At 40.5% G+C, this 24,398-nt stretch overlaps 1 protein-coding gene across 2 annotated transcripts in view; it reads left to right on the top strand.

The window, feature by feature from the left end:
* LOC308555292 (broad substrate specificity ATP-binding cassette transporter ABCG2-like) overlaps positions 1 to 20,438 on the top strand; it is a gene marked incomplete at its 5' end in the record, with an annotated part of 75,216 nt that extends 54,778 nt beyond the window's left edge. For both annotated transcript variants that reach the window (XM_081133353.1, XM_081133352.1), the window contains 8 exons: positions 493 to 740; positions 7,663 to 7,745; positions 10,934 to 11,023; positions 12,673 to 12,797; positions 14,313 to 14,467; positions 17,020 to 17,109; positions 17,972 to 18,054; positions 20,030 to 20,438. In XM_081133353.1, the coding sequence (XP_080989479.1) occupies positions 493 to 740; positions 7,663 to 7,745; positions 10,934 to 11,023; positions 12,673 to 12,797; positions 14,313 to 14,467; positions 17,020 to 17,109; positions 17,972 to 18,054; positions 20,030 to 20,177 (1,022 nt within the window). In that variant the 3' untranslated portion in view covers positions 20,178 to 20,438. The remainder of the gene's footprint in view (positions 1 to 492; positions 741 to 7,662; positions 7,746 to 10,933; positions 11,024 to 12,672; positions 12,798 to 14,312; positions 14,468 to 17,019; positions 17,110 to 17,971; positions 18,055 to 20,029) is intronic.
* Between the last annotated feature and the right edge of the window lie 3,960 nt (positions 20,439 to 24,398).

Here is a 24,398-nt window from a genome sequence, read left to right as displayed (position 1 = left end):
AACTTCTTATGGTAGGTTTACTTTATTTTTAATCTTTACCTGAGGATATGTTTATTGATTTTGAAAGAATGGAGAACCGGGGGAGGTAGAGAAACATCAATTGCTTGTTTCCTGCCAGGGATCGAACCCGTAACCTAGGTATGTGCCCTGACTGGGAATTGAACCCTTAACCTTTTTGTTGTACGGGACGACACTCCAACCAACCGAGCCACCCATCTGGGGTCCTATGGTAAGTTTATTTAGAAAGAATCAGGATACAAATATTATAGTTTGGGAAAGGTCAATGGGTTTTCTGTATCCATAAGTGCATAGAGGTAGTCAGGACAATTAACTATATTTTTCTGATGTGTAAAGCGATGACAGATGTAATAATTTTTGTACTCAAGCTTTAGAATTTAGGTGTTAGGGAAGAATCTAAGAAAGGGGTTCCAGAAAAATGGGCCAAATCCGCGATTTTGTTAATGTTTCCCTCTGTCCACTTTTATTCCAAAGCCAAGGAGACTGAAGAGCCTTCCAAGAGAGAGAAGCCACTCATAGAAACATTAGCTGAGTTTTATGTCAACTCCACCTTCTACAGAGAAATGAAAGCTGAGTTAGATCAATTCTCAGGAGTTGAGAAAAGGAAGAGCTCAGCCTTCAAGCAGATCGCCTATGCTACCTCCTTCTGTCATCAGGTCAAATGGATTTCCAAGCGTTCCTTCAAAAACTTACTGGGTAATCCCCAGACCTCTATAGCTCAGGTAACCTGAGAAATTCTTGTAATTATGTTGTGAAATACTCATGTGAAATCATTAGATTCTGATACAACCTATTTTAGGATTATGGTTATCTTCTACCCACCCTTCCACTTATTTATCCCCTTTCTATTCCCTTTCTGAAACAGTCAGTAGAACAAATAAGACACAATTAAATTTTACGTACAGGAAAAAAAATTTAAGTTCTTTTGGACTGCCTAATTCAGAATTTTTATTGATTTAGACAAGCTGTAATCATCTTTTTTTTCTCATTTTTAAAAAATATAATTTTATTGGTTTCAGAGAGAGAGAGGGAGGAGAGAGCGATAGAAACATTAATAACGAGAGTCATTGATCCGCTGCATCTTGCACACCCCGTCCTGGGGATGGAGCCTGTAACTGGTGCATGTGCCCTGACTGAGAATCAAACCGTGACCTCCTGGTTCCTAGGTTGATGCTCAACCACTAAGCCCCACGGGCTGGGCTGTAAAAGATGATCTTTGAAGAGAAAATACTTTTGCAAAAATGGTGAAATACAGGAATCATTTAATCCTGTTTATGGTTTTCTGGTAGCTGCACATGTTCATTTGCTAATTTATTCAACAAGTTCCTGTTGATCATGTGCAGCATTTAGGAGCTTATACACAGCAGTGAACAAAATTGGTAAAATTAAAAATCCTTGCTCTCCTGCAGCATACTTTCTTTTAAGGTGAGGCAGCTGTTAAATTAGGTGTCCCCAAAAATGTATACACATACTTTGAATTATTTTAAAGGCTGTGTTTATTAAAATACATTTCATTTTCAAAATGGAGCTATCAGCTGTTAAAGTGTGTATATATCTTTGGAGACACCCTGTATATAGTGTGACAGAAGGAGAAATGGGCCATGGAGAAAGTTTAAGCAGGTTAGAGGAGAAAGGAAGAGAGAGAGAAGGGAGGGAAATGGAAAGTGGGGGGGGAAAGGAGGGTTGGTTGCATTTTAAATCGGGTGGTCAGGGAGGCCTTCGCTGGATGTCAGTGAGTGACCTGAACCTGGGAGGGGCCGCCACTGTCTGCGGGCAGAGCCTGTGTCCCGGGGCTGCTCCTCATCAGGGACCTTCGTGCACTTAGGGCTCTAATCCAGGAGAGCAGTGGGCACCTCAGTCAATGTGCCGTGGACACAAAGGTAGTGAGCAGACTCCACTTCCCTTAAATAAGGCTGTTCACTGTCACATTAAACTGCTCTTCATTGAGATGAAATAATGCTCTTTCCGCCTTTGGGCTGGTCCGTTGATAGTTGTTGATTGTTGCTCCTTTGTGTTTTTCTGTTATTCTCAAGCTCTCGGTCGTATAAAATCCTAGTATTTCCACTTTGTTTGTGATCATTTCTAAGGATATTAGCCAGTTACTTTTGGGGTGGTTAATGTTATCATCGATCATGGAATTTCTGTTGACTGCTAAAAGATGGTACGTAGTTGGCTCTAATGAACCATTGCTGACTTCCTACCATGAGCACCATAATTTTCATACTTTAGTACTATTGCCCTCTGAGTATTAATACTAAGAGCCTAGATCCCTATCTGAGGTGTTCTCCTAATTGTGCCAGACATGTTTGGCACTTGCTATTTGGCACTTCTGTCAGAACATGAGCACTTTTGTACACTGTCAACCAAGAGTAAATTTCTATACTTTTAGAGTGGATTTGATGTCATTTGGAAACAAGTCTGGTGCATCGGGTCAGTCTGGTTACCCATTGCTCAACAGCGAGACGATGTAATGGGTGGAGTTCATTCTTCAGTGTGATTTATGCATCACCTTTTTTTACTTGGAAAATAACTTCAATATCTCTTGCCCGTAAAAGTGTTTTTTAGGTGTCTTATCCAAGTCACACACATTATAGTTCTGGGCAGAGTGTGATTGGAGTGTGAAACTATTTCTACTACACCACCATTCTGTATCTTTTGGTGCTAGACTCCCTTCAGGTGCAAACCGAAGGCTAGTACCCCCAGGTCACATGTGCAACCTATTTGCTTCCTCAGTGAACACAATTCCAGCAATGATCAGAGCACTGGCAATCTCATAGAACAAGACAGAACCTTGTATCTCTGAGCATCTGATTGGCGGGGGTGTTACAGCTCTTGCTCAGATTTATGGAATATTAGCTTAGGGTAGGAGTAGGCAAACCTGTTTTAATAAAGGGCCAGATAGGGCATATTTTAGGCTTTGCACGCCGTGTGGTCTTTGCGTCATGTAGTCAACTGCCATTTTAGGGAGAAAGCAATCATATTAATATGTAAAAAATAAATGTGCACGGCTGTGCTCCAGTTAAACTATTAATGGACACTGAAATCAGAATTTCATATAAGTTTCAAATAATCTGTTAGTATTTGAATATCATATAAATTTCTCTCCTTTTTTCAACCGTTAAAACAAAAGGTAAAAATCGTTATCTTATGGACTGAAAAACAGGTGAAGTGTCCCGTTTGGCCTGAGGGCCATAGCTTATTGACCACTGGTTTTGGGTCTTTAAACTTGCCTGTATGTCATTTGCTTCTCCAAATGTTTGAACGTGTATCTATAAAAACGTTTTATGGCTTTCTGCTGATAAATCTTGTATCTGTAGTCTTACAGCTGTACTTAGGTTTGAAATAGTCATTTATATGAGTCACAATTTGCCTCTGATAATGCATTTTACCAGAGGTTTTATTTGGAAGATCTTAGATGGAATAGATTATCTGTATAAGAAGATTTAATGTTCACTGAAAGTGCTTTGTGTGTTCTGATCAAATCAATTTGGAAAACATTATTATTATATCTCTTGGAGATTCATTGTTTCTATTAGCATGGTAAACATTTGAGTATGGATTAATTTTTGTAGTGATGGCTATAAACATCCCTCAGAACTCACCTCGAGAAATGTTCGTAAGCACATTTGAACAAAGATGCAATCACATATTTTGGGAATTTTTTGCTTTTTTTCTTTTTCTGTTCAGACCGGAAGCCAGATACACAGATACATGGGTAGGGTCTTCTTGTCCACTCCATTGTACAGTGATTGTCTGTTGTTGTTTTTTTAATACAAGAAAGAATAACATAGGTACACCTTGTAAAAGCATAAAAATATTGCAGGATTAATCATTTTACCAATATGTTTGAAAATTGACATTGAAAGTACTTCTGGAACTTTGAAATATTTAGGAAACATCCTAGTGTTAATACCATTACTCTGTTAGTATAAAATACCAAATTTGAATGCAAAAGAAACAAAACATGGGGAGTGTCCAGTTTAAAAAGTCTAAATATTCTTAAAGTTTACTATGTGAAACACAGATTTGTATACATGTTGATGGAGGCATCATCACTCACTCAGAAGCTTGATGTGTCAATATGAAGTACATATTTTCTGAGGGTAATTAAAATATGCAAGGGTAATAGATGTTTTTGTGAGATTTCTTACTGTCTTATTAGCAAAGAAATTTTTAAGGCCATCTTAGATCATCTTTCCAGACAGTGGTTTTCACAAAGCAGCCTTCACAGATCATGGTCCTGCTTTCCAACTTGGTTTGCTCATGTGTAAAGAGCGCTTGACAAGTTACTTCAAATCTGATACCATTGCACAGTTGTAGTACTGAGATTTGTTTGTTTAACATTGAAGGTACATTGTGGGATATTTTATGTTTCTTCGGTTACTGTTGCTTATACTTTTATATTTAATACAATTTAAAAGTACAGTAAATAGAATTTTCTTAAACATTAAATAAATTATATCCTTAACTCTTTGTGTGTGTCTTTAAGACACATTTTATCAATATTAAAAACAAAGTGGTTACCCCTACTTCCTTATCATACAAAATTCAAGTGTTATAAGTTTTATTGTGCTTTTAAAATTGTATTTATTTTTAATGTTCAGAGTAAAGCTATCCTGCTTTCACTTGAACCTCTTGAAGTATTTTAAAATGATGCATGTTCACAAGTACAAAGGTTGAGAGCTCAGGACAGAGCTCTTAGCCACTTGAATTTTATTTTCCTCCCCCAACAACTTTGCTCGATGCCAGCACTGTTCCCCTGCTCTCTGTGGCATCCCCAGGTTAGCAGCCCGAGCTGGACCCTGAACTGGCAGTGCCTGGGAAGCCCCTGGAGGAATCTAGGTTTTCCAATCTTCTACTTTGTTCTCCTTCAGTCTCCCCAACACACAGATAAATTATTTTTATTTCAATTTAGAAGGCAGTCTAATAGCATATACTATTTTATATTTTCACAATATAAATATTTTGGATAAGCCATTTAAATGATGTTTTTCAATGGAGAGATTTGATTATAGCCATCTATATTATTATAATGGTGTGTTAAGTTTTTACCTTTAATTAAAACTCTTTTTTTCTCAATTTATCTTTTTTTGTTGAAAGTATTACAGGTGTCCCATTTTCCCCCCAAGATGACCCCCTCCACCTTGCTCCCACCCACACCCCAGGCCTTCACCCGGTTATTGTCTGTGTCCATGGGTTATGCATATATGCATATAACTTCTTTGATTAATCTCTTCCCACCGAAATATGATCATCTGTTGCATGTTTCAAATCTCTGGATCTATTTAGTTTGTCAAACTCTATTGTTCATTAGCTTCTTCTTAGAGAAGACCCTTCAACATTTCATGTAGTACTGGTCTGGTGGGGATGAACTCCTTTAGCTTTTCCTTGTCAGAGAAGCTCTTTATCTGACCTTCAATTCTAAATGATAGCTTTGCTGGGTAGAGCAATCTTGGTTGTAGGTTCTTGGTTTTTATCACTTTGAATATTTCTTGCCACTCCCTTCTAGCCTGCAAGGTTTCTGTTGAGAAATCAGCTGACAGTCATATGGGTGCTCCCTTGTAGGTAACTAACTGCTTTTCTCTCACTGCTTTTAAGATTCTCTGTCTTTAACCTTTGGCATTTTAATTATGATGTGTCTTGCTGTGGGCCTCTTTGGGTTCTTCTTGTTTGGGACTCTCTGTGCTTCTTGGACTTATAAGTCTATTTCTTTCCCCAGGTATGGGAAGTTTTCTGTAATTATTTTTTCAAATAGGTTTTCAATTTCTTGCTCTCTTTCTTCCCCTTTTGGCACCAGAATAATAGGAATGTTGGGCCACTTGAAGTTGTCCCAGAGGCTCCTTACATTATCTTCATATTTCGGGTTTCTTTTTGCTGTTTGCTCTTGTGGTTGGGTGTTTTTTGTTTCCTCATGTTCCAAATTGCTGACTTGACTCTCGTCGTCCTCTGCTCTACTGTTGATTCCCTGTAAATTATTCTTCATTTCAGTTCGTGTATCCTTCATTTGTGATTGGTACTTTATTATGTCATCAATGGTCTCATTTGTTTTAATAGTCTTACTAATCCCCTTAAGCATCCTTATAACCATAATTCTGAACTCTGTATCTGTTAGTTTTCTTGGTTCTATTTTATTTAGTTTATTTTCTGGAGATTTTTCTGTTCTTTCCTTTGTGACATGTTTCTTTGCCTCCACATTTTGGCTGCTTCCAGGTGTTTGTTTCTATCAGGTCGAGCTGCTATGTCTGCTGGAATTGGTAGAGTGGCTTTGTGTAGTAGGTGTCCTGTAGGGTCCAGTGGCTCAGTCTCCCCAGTCACCTGAGCTGGGCCTTCTAGGTGCTCCCCTGTGTGGGCTCTGTGCACTGCCCTGTTGTAGTTGAGCCTTGGTTGCTGTTAGCATCCCTGGGAGGAATTGACCCCCAGGCCAGTTGGCTGTGAGGACCAGCTGCAGCTACAGCCAAAGAGCTGCTGTGCTGGAGACACCCCTATGGAGCAGGGTTTACTCCAGTGGGGCTTTGGTGTTCACCAAGTGCACCCCTTGAGTGTGTCACTCATGCCTGTGGAAGGGTTGTAATCCAGCGTGGTTGAGTCTGCCCACCAGGTGCACTGTCTCTGGGGCCTCCCGGGAGGTGCAAAGTCAGCCTGTGCCAGTGCCTTGCCCAGGGCCACCCAGCATGAGCGACACAGCAAACCGTAGCTGGCTGCTACTTGTGCTGGGCGTGGAGGTGCCCAGGAGAGGCCCAGCTATGAGCCAGTGCAGCTGCCCCTAGTGCCAGGCCTGGGGCCGCTTATCAAGCCCTATGGGGCCCACTGTTGCTTGTTTGAGAGATTTTAGGAAAGTCCTAAGCATGAGGCTCGAGAGGCCATTTGCACAGAAAAGCCCCCGGAAATGGCCTGGATGAGCTGCAGGTGGGGAGGGGCGGGGCCTCCGGGAATCACGGGGCGGGGCCAAAGGTGAGTCAGGTGCTGGGGATTCAAACCTGGCGCCTGCCTGCCGGCTGTGTGCGGGGAGGACTCGCCACAGGAGCCATGGCCTCCTCCAGCCCTTCTGCCCGGGAGGAAGCCGCCCTCCAGCTCTCGCCCGGATCTCAGGCAGGTTAGTTCCTCCCCGTGTGTCCCGGGTCCTTTCAGGCTGCTGCCCGGCGCTGGGCTCAGGGAGCGTCCGAGTGAGTCCGTGCGCGGGCCCCTTAGAGGAGCTGCTGGGGCTCCTGCAGCCTCTGCGACCCTCAGGGACAGTCCCCGCTGGTTTCACAGCCCGGAGTTGTGGGGACGTCTCTCCCCGGCCCTGGAGCCCTGGGCTGGGGGCCTGCTGTGGGGCTGGGGGCCTGGTGTGGGCCTGGGACCCCTCCCTCCTCCGGGAAACCTCTGCCGCCGAGATTCCCTCCTGGGTTTAAACTGTGGCACCGGGTGTGGGCCCGTGGCTGCGTCTCTGTGATTCAGCCCCAACCCGCCCACGTCTCCGCCCCTCCTACCGGTCTCGATGCTTTTTCAGTTCCCTGGCTGTGGGGCTTCTGTTCAACCAGATTCCAGGAGGTTCTGAGTTATGACTGTTCCATATTTTAGTTGTAATTTTGATGTGGTTGCGGGAGGCGGCAGGTGCATCTGTTACCTACTTGTTCAAGAACCTGTCTTTTTCTTTTTGAAAAGATGATTGTATCAGTTATCCTGGGACTGGCTATCGGTGCCATTTTCTATGGCCTAAAAAATGACTCTACGGGAATCCAGAATAGGTAAGCACATTTGGACCTTGACTTTAAGAAAGTACTGTTACTTTGTTCAAGGTTATGAACTTTTATTACAAATTTGAATTTCAGACAAGTACAGGACAAAGTGAGGAGTAGGATAAATCAGTGGATTGAAAGCTGCATGGAAATGTTATTTTCTTATATATATGGTGGTAAAATGCACAGAACATAAAACGTACCCTCCTGTCCAGGTTTAGCTGTGCGCTTCGGTGGCATTAGTGACACTCACATTGTTGTGCAGTCGCCACCATCCAACTCCAGGACACTTACTCCCAAAGTGAGTCTCTGTGCCCATCGAACAACAGCTCCCTGTCCCCCTTTCCCCAGCCCCTGGAAACCACCGTGATGCTTCCTGGCTCTGAGTTTGACTTCTGTAGGCCCCTCATACACGTGGACCACACAGCATTTGTCCTTGGGTGACTGGCTTGTTTTCCTTAGCATAATGTCTTCAAGGCTCATCCATGTGTAGCATGTGTCATAATGTCTTCCTCTTACAGGCTGAATAATATTCCTTTGTAACATTTTGTGTGTTTGTTTTACTCACTACATTTTGTTCACTCCTTTGTCTGTCCATGGAGACATGGGCTGTTTCTGTCGTTTGGCTGTTGTGACTGATGCTGCTGTGAGCATGGGTGTACAGGTAACTATTTGAGTCTCTGCTTGAAATTCTTTTGGATATATACCCAGAAGCGGAGTTTCTGGATCATTCAGTAATTCTATCAGTTTTTTTGAGGAACTCCCATCCTGTTTTCCTATAGCAGCTGCACCATTTTGCATTTCTACCAGCTGTGCACAAGGATTCAGTTTCTCCCCAACCTGGGCACCACTTACTGTTTTTCATAATAATAGTGAATTGCTATCTCTTTGTGGTTTTGAATTGTATTTCCCTAGTGATTAGTGATGCTGAGCATCCTTTCATGTGGTTATTGGCCTTTTAAATGTCTTCTTTGGAGAAATGTCTATTCAAGTTCTTTGCCCATTTTTTAATTGGATATTTTTATTGTTGAGCTGTAAGAGTTCTTTATGTATTTTGAATATTAACCCCCTTATCAGATATAAATTAATAGATATTTTCTGCCATTCTGCGGGTTGTCTTCTCTGTTGAAAGTGTTCTTTGATAAACATAGTCCAGTTTATCTATTTTTTTCTTTTATTCCCTGTGAATTAATTTCCTTTTTATGTTTTGATTTGCATTGAGGAGGTAGATAGGATTCAGATTTTTCAAACTGTTACATGGCCTACTAGCTTGAAAAGAATTAGAATACATTAAAATTCTTTAACAAGAAGTATTTAGTATTATAAAATAAATCCTTATAATTTAAAAGGAATTTCAATATCTAGTAGTTTTAAATCCTTATGAACATTATTGTTCTGTTAAATGTAAGACAATAAATTGAGCTGAATGTTGCCATATCCCATGTTTCTGGAAGTAGCTAATACTTTGATATTAGGCTTTTTTTTTTTTTTTTATCTTTCAAGGTGTGTATCTGCTTGTATACTGGTCCTGGCTATTTTTCATTTATTCATTATTGTATAAATATTTACTTTTTAAAAAAAATATTTTCACTTGCTTCTCTCATTTTTAAAAATTTACTTTGAACACAGCCTGTTGCTGTGTTAAAATAATAATAATTTTTTATTATTATTTGTGTTAAAAACAGTTCCTTAGTGTCTATGGGCCCTTTGTTTTTTGGGTTGTATACTCAGGTTTACATTTTTTAATATGCTTTCTTTATTTTGTAATTTAAATAATACGCAACTTCATCTCTTTTGGTTTCTACTCACATCCTCAATGTCAATTAAATTGTTTGGGTGTGCAGGGAAGCCCAACACTGCTACGGGGATGCTGGCACGCTGACAAAAAATTTATACTTCTATCAAAGTGCAGATGAAATGAGTACTTTCCTTTTGAAACCTTAATTATTTTACTGAGAGAGGCATTAATAGTCTTCCTTTTTTATATGTGCACAAATTAATTTTTCCTTTATAAGCATGATTTGCTTTCATTTTTTAAAAAACTTTCCTCTATTTCACATGGAGTAGTTAAGGGGTTCTGGTTGACTATTTTTTCTTCTTTTTTTTTTTTTAGTATGTTTTATTGATATTTTATAGAGAGAGGAGGGAGAGGGATAGAGAGATAGAAACATCGATGAGAGAGAAACATCATCAATCAGCTGCCTCCTGCATGCCCCCACTGGGATCAATCCTGCTACCCAGGAATGTGCCCTGACTGGAAATCGAACTGTGACCACTTGGTTCCTGGGTCGACGCTCAACCACTGAGCCACACCCGGCCGAGCAATTGGCTTTCATTTTGAGTACATTGGAAACCATGTTGGCAGTGGGATGTCCAGGAAAATATGAATGTTCTTCTGATGACTGTGTGGTGAATGTATATAATTAGGTATCAATAGAGGTTTCCCTTCACTCTTTCATTTTGTCTCCTCATGTCTTAATTTCTTCTTTACTCAACTTTGACAAAGTGCTTAATAGAACTTTTAAACTTTTGAAGGTTTTATTTGGGTGTTTCTCCATTCATATATTGGGAATGGTACTTGTGTTTCTGTTAGTTGAAATTAAAGTTGGTAGCATTTTTATGGCCTGTGTAATCATCACCTTGGCTACTGTAACAAAGAAGCACAGACTGGGTGGGTTATACAACGGAAATTTATTTGTTATAATTCTGGAGATTTGGGTGCCAACATTTTTGGTTTTGATGAAGGCCCTCTTCTGGCTTCCTGCCTTCCTGCTGTGTCCTTGAATAGCACAGAGAGAGCTTTGATGTCTTTCATTTTTCTTCTAAGGGCACTAATACCCTCCTGAGGCTCCCCACCCCCATGACCTCATTAAAACTTCATTACCTTCCAACAATGCCACCTCTAAATATCACTTGAGGGGTAGGATTACATCATAGGGAGGGCACAATTTAATCCATGGCAACACAGGACTGTGAATTTCAAACTGTGCTCTATGGAGTCCCTGGGGCACCACTGTGGAGACACTGGGATGGGGAGAGACCTGTGCAGACTCATATTTTGCTTCCCTCGCTGTTTTAACCTGAACAGTTGTTTAATGTCCTAAGATATTATTTGAAGAAAGAGTTTAGTGGGTAGGAATTGATCTAAGAGTGTTTAATTGACTGCAGTACTTTTGTTTCCCTTCTCTCTTTCGCAGAGCTGGGGTACTCTTCTTCCTGACAACCAACCAGTGTTTCAGTAGTGTGACATCCATGGAGCTCTTTGTGGTCGAGAAGAAGCTGTTTATGTGAGTATGTTTCTGTTCTGAGAAGGGGGCTGTTTAATGTCAGGGCTATTGGTCATACTGGTCACATGCAGAATTGGGCCACAGATTGGTTTCTGGGGATCACCAGTGTTCATTGAGAAAAAGCAGCCAGGGCCTGGGAAGGAAGTCATGAGCATGTGGGGCCTGAGACCAAGGGTAAAGGGAGTTTCAAGATTAGGGCATACACACTTACCTGGTAGGGGAGATACCATGATCAGGAAGGTGGTTACCCAGGGCAAGGCTTATCCATTGCACTCTGGATGTGCTGATCCCTGCGATTTCCCCAAATGTGGGAAACTCGACTGCATAATATGTGGTAGTGGGGGATTGTGTTTGCACTCTCCTCTGCTACAAAAAAGTGAAGAGTAGGGCAAAGAGAGGATAATGGTGATGGAAGAAATAAAATCATATATATTTTTTTAAATAAAAAAAAATGAATAAAAATCATGTTAAAATCCACATAAGCAAAAATATGTATTATAAAAAAACATTTAAAAAAATTAGGGCATTGCCAGTAAAGGCAAATGGAACAGAAAATGCAAGAAATGGAGGCTGAAAAGGATCTTTTGTTTTAGCAAATAAGAAGTCATGATGTCCTTCATTAGAAAAGTTTGAGGGGCTACATTAAGAGAAAGTAGTTAAATTGTAAATTGAAGGTAGGAAGGGAAAGTTGACAAAGAATATAGACCAAGCCTAGCCCTCAATGGAAGGGAGAATGGAAAGAGCCAGAAGGTAGCTGGTTTGTTTCTTGTGTTTTTCTTTTCTTTTTTAAGTCTTTTTATTGATTTTTAGAGAGAAAGGAGGGAGAGTAAGAGAGAACATCAATGTGAGAGTGAAACATCAGTCAACTGCTTATTTCATAGTCCCTAGCTGGAAAGGAGCCCGCAACCGTGGGCATGTGTCCTGACTGAGCATTGAACCAGCAGCCTTTTGGTGCATGGGGACAACACTCAGGCAATTGAGCCACACCGGCCAGAGCTGTTTCTTGTGTTTTTTCAAAGTTGGAAGAGATCTGCCCATATTTATGTGCTGGGGGAAAGGAACCATCAGGGAGGGAAAGAATGAAGGTGTTGGTGGAAGAGTCTGGAATCGCAGGAGGGGGGTGTCGGGAAGAGGAGGGACCGAGGTCTTCACTGGGGAGAGAACAGGATTTGGTGGCTGACAGGGGTGTATGGTTGGGAGGCACAGTCACTGAAGGCAGAAGTGCCATGTTGTTTTTCATGCCGAGAATGGAAGGAGTGAGAAGCCTCAGTTATCTGGAGCTGCAGTGGGGGGCGTGCAGAATAGTGGCACCACCTTCTTCCTAATCAGCAGTGGGGAGAAAGCAAAGCCTGTGTGACCACTGAAATCGGCCACCTGGAGTGGGGGTTCTGAGGCAGAGTGGGCGGCACCAGGAGAGAATCTGTAATGAGACGAGGGGTCATCGCACAGAGCTCTTGGGAATGACGTCTCGGGGAAGCGTGCACCTGAGATGGTGCCTGATGCTGACCGGGTGAAGGTGGCGGGGCAACCTGGAGGATGTGAGGAGCTGTAGTTGTTCAGACCCCTGCTGGCAGCAGAATGGCTTAATCACCTGCTCTGTGCCTTCTTAAACTAATGTGGGATGCATGGTATGAATTTTTATTTTTTAGGCATGAATATATCAGTGGATACTACAGAGTGTCATCTTATTTCTTTGGGAAACTGCTATCTGATTTACTACCCATGAGGATGTTACCAAGTATCATACTTAATTGTATAACATACTTCTTGTTGGGTAAGCAATATGACAAAAACTATGGGCCTGTAGTCTTGGATGTGAGGGCAAGCTAATTTTTTTGTGTGGCAAGCATTCTTTTTGCTTTCCAAAACCCTAGACCAAGCCACGTGATAAGGAAACATCTATCTATTGTGCACACTCTGAAATAACTGCCCTCTGAGGACATTTTTGTTGACTTTTCCCAAAGTTAGTTTGGGAAAACTATTTATATACCTATTTATAAGACTATATTTTACTGAGTGATGGTATGTGTCATATATAGACATGGAAAGAATTAATAAAATATTTGAGATGGTGCTAGAGGAGCTGGAGTAGGTTATTTATTACCTATTTTCATATATAATGAAAGAATGAGACTTTGGGACTTATTAGTTTAATAAAAATACTTTTTTAATATAAGTAGACAGATTCATTGGTGCATCATGTTTACACTTCTCCCCAGACTCTGCCTTGGAATTTCCATATATTTCACTGGTGTGTGTGTGTATATATATATATATGTGTGTGTGTGTGTGTGTACACACACACACACACACTCTCTCTCTCACACACACACACACACAAACACCAGAAATGTATATATTTTTGACAAAACACTATAGGAGAAGATCCCCTGATTGAGTTTAAGCCTCCATTTTACAAATAAGGGGTGTATCATAAAGAATTAGCCATAGAACCTGGGTCCTCAGCTCCTGACTGGTGTTCTTATGGCTGCTCCAAAACCTCCAGAGTGTATGACCCATAATAAGTGCCCGTTATAGTTTACACGGTAGTTCTGTGAACTTCATTTGACCCCATCCTCAAGCCCAAGCTCTATGGTACGTTGTCTCAGAGCCTTGGTTCTGGAAACACTTTCTCAGACAGTGAAACTCCTGGGAGGTCATGTGACCCTGATCTCCCAGTGTCTTCACTGACAGTTACAGCGAACAGTGAGGGATGTGGCGATGTCTGGGGGAAGCATGTGCTCTCGACACGTTTCCTTCTTAGAGAGAAGGCAGTAGAATTCTGGCCAGTGTGTTGCCTCCAGCCCTCCATCTCAGGCACTCAGAAATTGGTAATAATCACACAACAGGGAGCATGGGGGTTACGTGAAAAAGTGCTTATGCAGTTGTACAAAAAAGAAAGCTGTGCCTTGCCGGCATGGCTGAGCATTGAGCATCGACCTATGATCCAGGAGATCTTGGTTCAATTCCCAGTTGGAGCACATGCCCAGGTTTTGGGCTAGATCCCCAACAGTGGGCAAGCAGTAGGCAGCTGATGACTCTGATCATTGGTGTTTCTGTCTCTCTCTCCCTTCCTCTCTCTGAAATCAATAAAGATATATTTAAAAAAAAATCTGTATGATGTTTTTATACAGTTATATGGGGGGGCAGTGAAATTGGTGACTCGGGGTGGTTCAATAGAAGATGAAGTTTTTAAATCTCATATTCATTTCTCAAAATATTTGCACAATAAACAATCCCCAGTACACAGTGACCTGGCAGTTGGATTAACCCCCATTTTCTTCCTAAGGATTGAAACCGGTGGTGGAGGCCTTCTTCATCATGATGTTCACCCTGATGATGGTGGCTTACACGGCCAGTTCCATGACAATGGCCATAGCAGCAGGTCAGAGTGTGGTATCCGTAGCAACACTTGTCACGAACCTGCTTTTTGTGTTTATGATGGTGAGTAGGAACTGTGCTTCTCTGAGAAGTAATTATTTCTTCTGTTCCTTCTGCAAATTTACCTGTCTTAGACAACTTGTTCTGGGGATTTTGTCAATGAGAATCTTAGCTTTAAGGAAGCCATATCTTAAAATATAACATTACCGATCATACCAGCTTTTTCTCGACCCTACCTAGCCTTTTTTTGTAATGTTCTAATATAATTGCTATAACTTTAGTTAGCACGTTATACAAATGAGATTTTAAAAGATGCTTCTTGGTGACATACAGTGAAACCTTGATGACCGGGAACCTTAAAACAGAAATTTTATTTTAAAATATTTTTAAAAATATGCTTTTATTGATTTTTAGATAGAGAGGAAGGAAGAGGGATATAGAGATAGAAACATCAATGAAAGAGCAACATCATCAATCAGCTGTCTCCTGGACACCCCCTATTGGGGATCAAGCCAAAAACTTTGGCATGTACATTCACTGGAAATTGAACAGTGACCTTTTGGTTCTTAGGTCGATGCTTAACCACTGAGCCACACCAGCTAGGCAAAAACTGAAAAATTTGACTGGAAGATTCCCTCATAAAAATGCCAGGTTCACCCTGTGTTGAGCTCAGTGGTTAGAGCATCACTCATGCACCAAAAGGTTATGGGTTTGCTCCCCGGGAGGCAACCGGTTGATGTGTCACTCTCACATCAATGTTTCTCTCTCTCCCATCCACTCTCTCTGAAAAGCAATGGAAAAAATATCCTCGAGTGTGGATTAACAACAACAACAAAAAAAGTCAGAGTCATTGTCTGACTTCTGCCCTGGTGTTAGAGAACTGCTGGCTTATTTCCCCAGCAGGTGGGATGTTTCTTTTTTGGATTAAATACTTTATCTGTTGTTGTTTTGCCTTTTTGTTTTTTATAATCCTCACCAGAGGATATTTTTTCCATTGATTTTTTAGACAGAGTGGAAGGGAGGGAGAGAGAGAAAGAGAGAGACAGAAACATCTGTTTGAGAGACACCCATCAGTTGGTTGTCTCCTGCACGCAACTGGGGCCAGGGAAGGAATGTGCAATCCCCGTACATGCCCTTGACCAGGAATTGAAAACTCCACCCTTTGGTGCACGGGCCAACGCTCTAACCACTGAACAACACCAGCCAGGGCTGGATCAAATACTTTCCAAGGGAACATCTAAGTCCCATGAGAAACAGAACAGTGGGTGGCATGGGTAGTATATCTTGATTCCTCCTACATTTTGAAAAGGAGTGTTTTAAAAATAGTGAAATATTCCAAAGTCCACACAGTCCTAGGTCCCCTCCTTTCTGAGTTCTTGACATTTGCTTATATCAATATATTTCTGATTACCTGTTTTAAAAATGGTTACTTAATCCTATTCTTATACGCCCTTAATTTTGCATGCATATAGATGAATGAACAGGTAAAAGGAACCAGTTAGCACATTTGCCCATAACATGTCAAGTAAACAGGAATGCTAGCCTGTTTACTTACTACACATGTCCTTTCTGCTAGAGTAGGAGTCGATGTCTTTAAAAGTTTATAAATAGCATACTCTTGCCATTGAAAACTACCAATCTAAACATCATTGGGAATGTGGAAAACCTTGCACATATTTCCAGTGTCATCCAATAAATAAAATGTCCTTCAATATATAAAAATGTTTTGTTTGATATATTAGATGCTATGATTTATTATTATTTAATATTTTATATATAGAACTTTTAAAACCACATGTAACATTGTCACCCCAATAAATTTAATGAAAAACACACATATGTAAAACCATATTTTACTGAGAGATGTACCATATTAAGCACTCTGTTAGATCAAGTTGAAAAATATGTGTTCCCACCAGCACCATTGTCCTTGTTAAGCCCATCCCAGCATGGGAAGTGCCAATTAGGAGAAGTTTTGTATGAACCTCTCCTTATGTAGCCATCTCTTGCTGGAGTGGTCCTTCCTGGGGTCTCCATGGCAGTACCGCTTTTTGGTAGCCTGAAATGAAGGCATTGATTATATTTTATGATGCACTTCACATTATGTTGTACTGGTTCTAGACTTTGAGTTACTTTAAGTTTCCATTCTAATCCCCAAATTATTCCTAAGGTCATTTGGAGATAGAATGCAAACCCTTGAAGATCACAAAGCTTCCTGTGTTAAGGAAGTATAGAGGCACATGAGGTGCTCAGGATATGTGCTGGTGTGTCTGTTGGTGGGAACATATAGTGGTTGCATCTTTAGAATAGTCAGGACTATGGACTTTCCATTGTGTGCAGTTACAGAGAAAGTAAAAGCCTCGACAATTATGAATCTTCTAATTAAATGAAATATAAATACACTGTAATTTCTTTAAAACCACAAACAGCCTCAGCTCAGAGGGGAATACACATGCAAAGAGGATATGGTGTTTAGAGAAGTGAGAGGAATTTCAAGAACACATTGGCCTCAGCAGAAATGTTTGCAAGGTTGTAGGGGAGTTAAAGAGGGTAGGCTTTAGAATTCTTCATGACACCAGTCCACCAGTTCTGATGTTGGGATTTGCTCTTTGTAGATTTTTTCAGGGCTGTTGGTCAACCTCAGAACCATTGTGCCTTGGCTCTCATGGCTTCAGTACTTGAGCATTCCTCGGTATGGCTATGCGGTAAGTTGTCCTCTTCTGTCCCTATGACTAGTCTATTTTTCCTAAGCTAGGAATATCAGATTAAAGCCTGACCACCTCATGTTGCTGGACATGAGCTGTGGAGGTCTCCTAGGAATTTTAGGAGCAGTGAAAGAGAGTTTCCTTTTAAGCCTTGGGTCACCTTGATGATCACCTGGCTTTCCACAGTCACCCTGGGGTTTGAGGGAGGTGAAGGGTCGGGAGATAGCTCATAGTGAAGCAGGAAGATTGACCAACTGATGTACAAAATGTAGTTGCTTTTCAATTCAATAAGGAAATTCATGAGAGGATGGGAGCCTAGAGTACATGTTTTATATTGAAAAGGAAATTAGAAGGAAAACCAAGACCGTATAATATTCACAGGTACTATTAGCTTTAGAATCTAATCAACTATAAAGAAAACTGTCTGTGTCTTAATATAGTATATTGAAGTTTCCTATTCCCAAGAATTATAACTGATTTTTATTTAAAAAACAAGAACCATATAAAATATGTTACCATAAATTGACAATTGTCATTGAGTACCACAGTATTGTTTTAATGATAGTGTTTTGGGGTTATAACACTGGGCAGAGAAGGATGACAGTGCTATGTGGTAATGTAGACAGAGCTCTCTTGGCAAAATATTTTCTTTGTTAGAACCCCAGATCCTATCCCTAGTACTCTTGATTGCCAGGAAAAATCATTTTAGTTGCTCTGGTGTTGCAGAGACTATGAATGTGAGGCTTGTTTTTTTTTCCAGAGATAATAATAAAGATTAAACCAACAGGATGATCTCATGATAACTCTTTGGAAACTTTGAAACTAAAACTATTTACCTTGCCCACTCCACCTTGCGTTATAGGCTTTGCAGCACAATGAATTTTTGGGACAAAACTTCTGCCCGGGACTCAATGTCACAGCAAACAATACCTGCAGCTTTGCAATGTAAGTTTACATTCAGTGTCATAAATGGGCTTGCTTACTGTGTGGTGTGATGGAGAAAGGCCACTGGGCTGAGCGCTTGTGAGTCCTTTCAGGGACACTGGCTTCTCTGAGACTAAGTTTTCTTATCTGTAAAGTGCATTGTTGTCCATTAATGCATATGAAAGTACAGTACAACTCCTAGATATTCTACTCTAGTCAAAATTGTATTTAAGTTGGGGAAGTATTTATGTGATGTTTGTTTTAACAAATCCTTTTGCTGTTTTGATTGTGGCTGTGAGATTTGATTTTCAGGACACAAAATGAGCTGTTTTTATTTGTTAGCAAGGCCTTACACTGATGCACTGTCTAAATCATGTGATGTGTATAGTCCATAAACTTACGGCTTCCTGTGAGTCGAACCCATGGCAAAGAGTATGAGCTGAAAGGGCAGAAGATTTGGAAAAGGAGTGAACATTTTTCTTCCACGGCCCTGGCACTTGTCTCTTCCTCCTACATTTAGGAGACATCATGAAATCAAAGTCTGCACAGTTTTTGTTTTTCTTTTTTAAACTAACCTGGAATACTGCCGGTATCCTTTAGAGAAAGGAACACATCTTTCAGTAAGCTGAGAAGGAAATCTCATTTTTTGCTTAATGTCAGTAAAACAGAAATACAGATTTTAATAAAATTAGAGGATTTGTTTTAAAAATTAAATGACACTCTCCTATTTGATGATTGTTAATGGTTTGATTTTGATACATTAATGGAAGAAAAGAGAACACTGGTATCCTAAATCTCATGACCATTTATTTACAACAGAAATAATACTGCATAACAACACAAATTGCGATTTTGAAGTACAATTGGTTCTTGAACACAGAACTGCATGGGTCTGCTTATACTGGGACTTTATTTTTAAATAAATACTGTGAATATATTTTCTCTTATGATTTTCTTATTAATATTTTTGTTTCTCTAGCTTATGTTATTGTAAGAATGCAGTGTAAAATACATATAACATACAAACTATGTGTTAATCGACTTTTCTCTGGTCAGCAGTAGGCTATTGGTAAATTTTGGGCGAATCAAAAGTTACATGTGGATTATTGACTGTGTAGGAGTCTCTGCGTTAACCTCCCCGCCCCCCCCACGCTGTTCAAGGGTCAACTGTGTTGCCAGGAAACCTCTAAGAAGGGAAGATTTCTTTATCTTGACCACTACCCCTCTTTTTTGATCCGGGTATGACATTGTTTTGGAACTGCTAAATTCCAAGAGTCATACAACAGTAGTACCAGACAATAATTGTGGCTGTGCCCAGTATTTTTAGTAGCAGGTGCTGATCTAACCCGGGGCAGCGCTCCTCCATCCTGCTCCACTCCAGCTGCCACGGAGGCCTCACCTGGTGACTGGGCCTCTGGTGAGGTCTTGTGGCCGAGCGTCTGCCCTGCTCATTCCGGTCTTGGTGCCAGAGCTGACGGACTGCGACTGTGAGGAAGCCCTTCCTCACCCCTTTTTCTGGTTTTGGGATTCTCAGCCTGCTTTCTTTTCATGGCTGATTTGTGGGTAATGAGTTCTATGAAGAGCTTGGATCAGTTCTGTAAGGGCCTAGATGTGATCTGTAAAAGCGGAGGTTTTCCCCTTCAGGAATAAGTGAAAATTTGCTTGATAACATTTCTGCCCTTTGAATTGAGCAGCTTCGTAGATTTGGAGCCAAATGAACCTGGAGAGGAGAGGAGAGGATAGTAACTTGGTTCAAAGTGCGAGTCTGGGAACTTGGCTAAGTTCCTTAAGCTTTTGTCTCTTTGTCTTTTAAATGTGTACAGTGTCCACCCCATTGAGTTGTTTTAGGGATTGACTAAACTTATATGCAGGTTGCTTAGTGTGGTATCAAGCAGACTTGTAAGTACTCATTGACTTCTTTGAGGAAGAGCGAATGTATTGAGTAAAATTGGACAGATGCTAAGAATGTATTCGTGTTTTTTCTGTTGAATTTCAGATGTACTGGAGAAGAATTTTTGAGAGACCAGGGCATTGACCTCTCACCTTGGGGCCTGTGGAAGAATCACGTAGCCTTGGCATGCATGACTGTTATCTTCCTTACAATTGCCTACCTAAAATTGTTATTCCTTAAAAAATTTTCTTAAATTCTTCTCTAATTTACATGATTTATCTACATATTCAAAAGGGAACAACTTAGCCCTGGCTGGGTAGCTCAGTTGGTTAGAGTGTCACTCCGATACGCCAAGGTTGTGGGTTTGATCCCCAGTCAGGGCATATAACAAGAGTCAACCAATGAATGCATGACTAAAGGGAACAACAAATTGATGTGTGTGTGTCTCTCTCAAATCAATCAATGAAAAATTTTAAAAATAAAATAAAAAGGAAACATCTTGATTTAAATAGTCAATAAAGTATTTTTTGTCTTTTAATTTGCCATCATATTATTGTTCAGCCAGAATTATTTTCAACAGAAACCTTCTTAGAAATCACAATGAACTGAATTATGAAAAAACCCAAGCCATAAACTAGTGCTATTATGTACTGTTTGTTAGCTCATCTAGTGAGAAGGTACCCACACAGAGAAATCCAATTTAATCTAAAAAAAAATTGAATCCCTAAAACACACTACAAGTCACTAATATCTGTTAGCAGTTTCCTCATCTTTAAAATGAGTAAGTGTGCCAGTTGCCTTCCAGCTTCAATATGAAATGAATCTATGATCTGCCCACATTTAATAAATAAATAACAAATGTGTTGATGCTGTGGTGGAAATATGAAATCTAAACTCTGTTGGAAAAACCCAGTGTTATTTATTGGGTGAAAAAGCTATTATGATGGAAAAGCTTGGATAATTCTTCTAAGGTTAGTAGAACTTACTGAGATATTTCTGTAGTGGAATTAGAATATCTCAGGGGTCTTGGCTGCGCCTTTGGACTGTAGGTGCGGAGAGCCAGGACCTGGTGACTTTCCCTTCCTGGGGCAGTTCAGTGGTTATGGGCAGGAGATCACCTGGGAGCTTTGCTCAAATACAGGTGTCTGGGCCCTGCGAGCCCTGACGCATCAGCATCTCCAGGGCACCTCCATAAGGAACTGTCATGCCAGGATGTGGTAGCTTCCAAGAGCTTTCCCAGTTCTGGATATTTTAGCCTTATGACATAGTAACTGATATAAGTGGCCCTATGTAGGTTTTCTTATTCCCTCATATACATCTCACTTATTTACACATCATTTTTCATTCTAACCTTTACCAGTAATAGGGAATTGTTTTTTTAACTTATTTTTTATTAAAGGGTAATGTAGGGAAATGTATAGTTCGGTAAATTATCATGCAAAGAACACCCCATGCAACCACCAACCAGATCAAGAAGTAGAAATTACAGTGCATGGATTCCTCCCTCATGCCCTCCCAATCACTATTTCCCCACTTCTTTCTGAATTATTTTTGAAATGAAGCTCATATAGTTCCCTCTGTTGCTATTATCAGAACTTCACAGCCTCAGCCTAGTAGTCATTTGGTTAGACGTTGTCCTGATAGACACCAAGGTTGTTGGTTTGATCCCTGGTCAGGGCACGTACAAGAAGCAACCAATGAATGTATTAATAAGTGGAACAATGAATCGATGTTCGTTTCTCTCTCTCAAAGTCAATAAATTAAAAAAACTTCTAAAGAATTTAAAGCAGACTACTTCAAAAAGAACATCACTACAGCTCAGTTTTGTGTTCCTGCGTGCATAGATACATTTTTAATGAAGTCCCCCTTCCCCTTTTAATAAACTGTTAATTTTGGAATGATTTTAGATTTACAGAAACATTGCAAATGTAGCGTGGAAAGTTCTCATATACCCTTTGCCCAGCTTCTCTTGATGTTAGCATTTTATATACCATGGGACATGCCAAAACTAAGAATTTAATATTGTTGTGTTAGTGTTAAGCTATGCACTTTATTCAGATTTCACCACTTTCCTACTAATATTCTTTTTTTTTTGATCCTCACCTGAAGATATTTTTTTATTGCTTTTCAGAGAGTGGAAGGAAGAAAGAGAGAGAGAAACATCCATGTGAGAGAGAAACACAGATTGGTTGCTTCCCTCATGCCCCCTGGCTGGGGTGGGGGACCGAGCCTGCAGCCGAGGTGTGTGCTCTTGGCCAGAATCAAACCCGAGACCCTTCAGCCCCAGGGCCCGCGTTCTACCGCTGAGTCAAACCCCCTACGGCTCTACTAATACTCTTTTGCTCCAAGATCCGGTTCAGGAGCCACATTGCATTTAATCATCCCTTTTAAAAGCAAATCCTTTTCAGTATTATAGGAATTAAGTGAGCTGAGGATCACCAGAGTGTCCGCCCCTGTGACTGGTCCTTTGGGAATGTCATTTAGCAGCACCAGGAGTCCTGCCATGTTGTTGCAACATCAGTCCAGGGTCATAGCTTTAAATTTTTATCTTTGAACGTTAAGGAACATTTTTCTTCTTTTAAATGACATTTGATTAATGCATCATTTTTAAAACACATTATTACTCTCTTTTACTTGATTATTGTATAACCATTAGGGTTAATCAGTTTTTTTCTGTTCTTGGTACAACTCCTTCTTTTTACATAACCCTGGCTTACCCACAGCTTTTTGTTAATACGGTTCCTCACACAATGAGAAATATATTACACAGAGAGCTGTGATATATATTTCATATATGTATGCATGTGATATATATATATAAATATCTATACTTCATACACGAAAAATACTTAAAAGGCAAAATAGCCAAAAATATTACTAGTACCCACTTTTAAAATTAATAGGAATTTAAATATATCATACTTATCCTCCCTTTGTATTACAATTATCTTTGTATATAATTCTGTTTTTAATTATGTTTAGAGTCTTGCCCCTAAGAAATTGCTGCCTATTTTTATTAATGTGTTGTTGATGGATTTTAAATTTACCCTTTTTTAGAAATAGCTAATTTCATCATCTTTGAATATTTTTGTATTCAATTTATACCAGTGTTAACAAAAATTCCAAAAATATTTAAAAGAGAATTTTATTCCTATATGATTTGTGAGGGACAAAACCCCCTTTATGAACTGAAGACATGTTCAGAATGGACAGGCTACAGCAGGGTTTATTAAGGCAGAAGTTGCAAGGAGCTGATAACAGATGGGCTGCTAGGGGAAACCTGACGAAAAACTTACATCATTGGTTTCTGATTGGTGGGGTAACTGGATTTTCAAGGGTTGACCCACACAGCTGTCAGCAAGTGAGGCTGTGAGATGAGAATAATGGGTTATATACGATCAAACATTCATCAAGTCCTAGTTGCAGCCTCTGCCTGTAGAACAACAACAACAAAATGTCTTAGGTCACACATTTGTAGCACAGGCAGTATTATTAAACAAGGACACAACAAGTGCAATTGATCAAACAGCACAATCAGCAGAAGGGGCTGCTCGATCTGCAGGCAGTTTTGAAGCCTAAAAGGGCAAAGTTAAGCTCTGTAGGCAGCTTCAGAATTCACGCTGAAAAATATTCAAACCATGGGCCACACGTTATAATATTAAAGCTCTTCTGAGTCCTCACCAGTTATTTCTTATTACAATGAATGAAACCAGCCAGTTAGGTCAAATGATCCCGTTAGTCTATTGCTTATGGACAAATTGTCACTGAAACCAGATGGTAGAAAACTTGGATTGTAATCCTATACATCCTATAAACTCGTCAGAGCGTTTCTAGATTGCTAAGGTTTGAAAGCAACAAAACTTCTCAAGAGGCAAATGGATAAAAACGAGAAGACTCGCTCTGACGTTCAGAGTTGGAGATGGTGACAGCATGGTGAGTCTCAGCGGAAACTTCCATGCTCTTCACACTATGTGATCTCTTCATGGAAGAATTAAGCCACACCGTAACCGGTGTTAGAAAGGCAACGTCCTTGAGTACCTTCTTGTGCACGGGTAGCCAAAACAAAAACCAAACAGGGATGTTATTCAAGAGCTCTTCTTATTGTGCTGTTAACATTCTCAGCTCATTACTCTGATTCTGGTGTCCACGAGTCACACGTGTCCCGAACACCCATTTAAAAAAATATATTGAGAGAGACACATCAAGATGGCGGCGTAAGTAACAGCTGCACCCGCCGCCTCCCGGAACCACATCAAAATTACAACTAAATGCAGAACCACCATCACTCAGAGCCTCCTGAGATCTGGCTGCACAGAAGCCCCACAACCAGGGAACTGAAGAAGCACAGAGAAGGTAGGAGGGGCGGAGACTGGGCTGCGGGCCCACACCCGGTGCTGCCGTTTAAACCGGGGAGGGAATCTCAGTGGTGGGGGTTTCCCAGAGGAGTGAGGGGTCCCAGCCCCACAGCAGCCCC

This window comes from Miniopterus schreibersii, assembly GCF_964146895.1.
Source record: "Miniopterus schreibersii genome assembly, chromosome: 1".
Lineage (NCBI taxonomy): Eukaryota > Metazoa > Chordata > Mammalia > Chiroptera > Miniopteridae > Miniopterus > Miniopterus schreibersii.
Note: the sequence above shows the minus strand (reverse complement) of the source record. Positions and strands in the feature narration are given on the sequence as shown.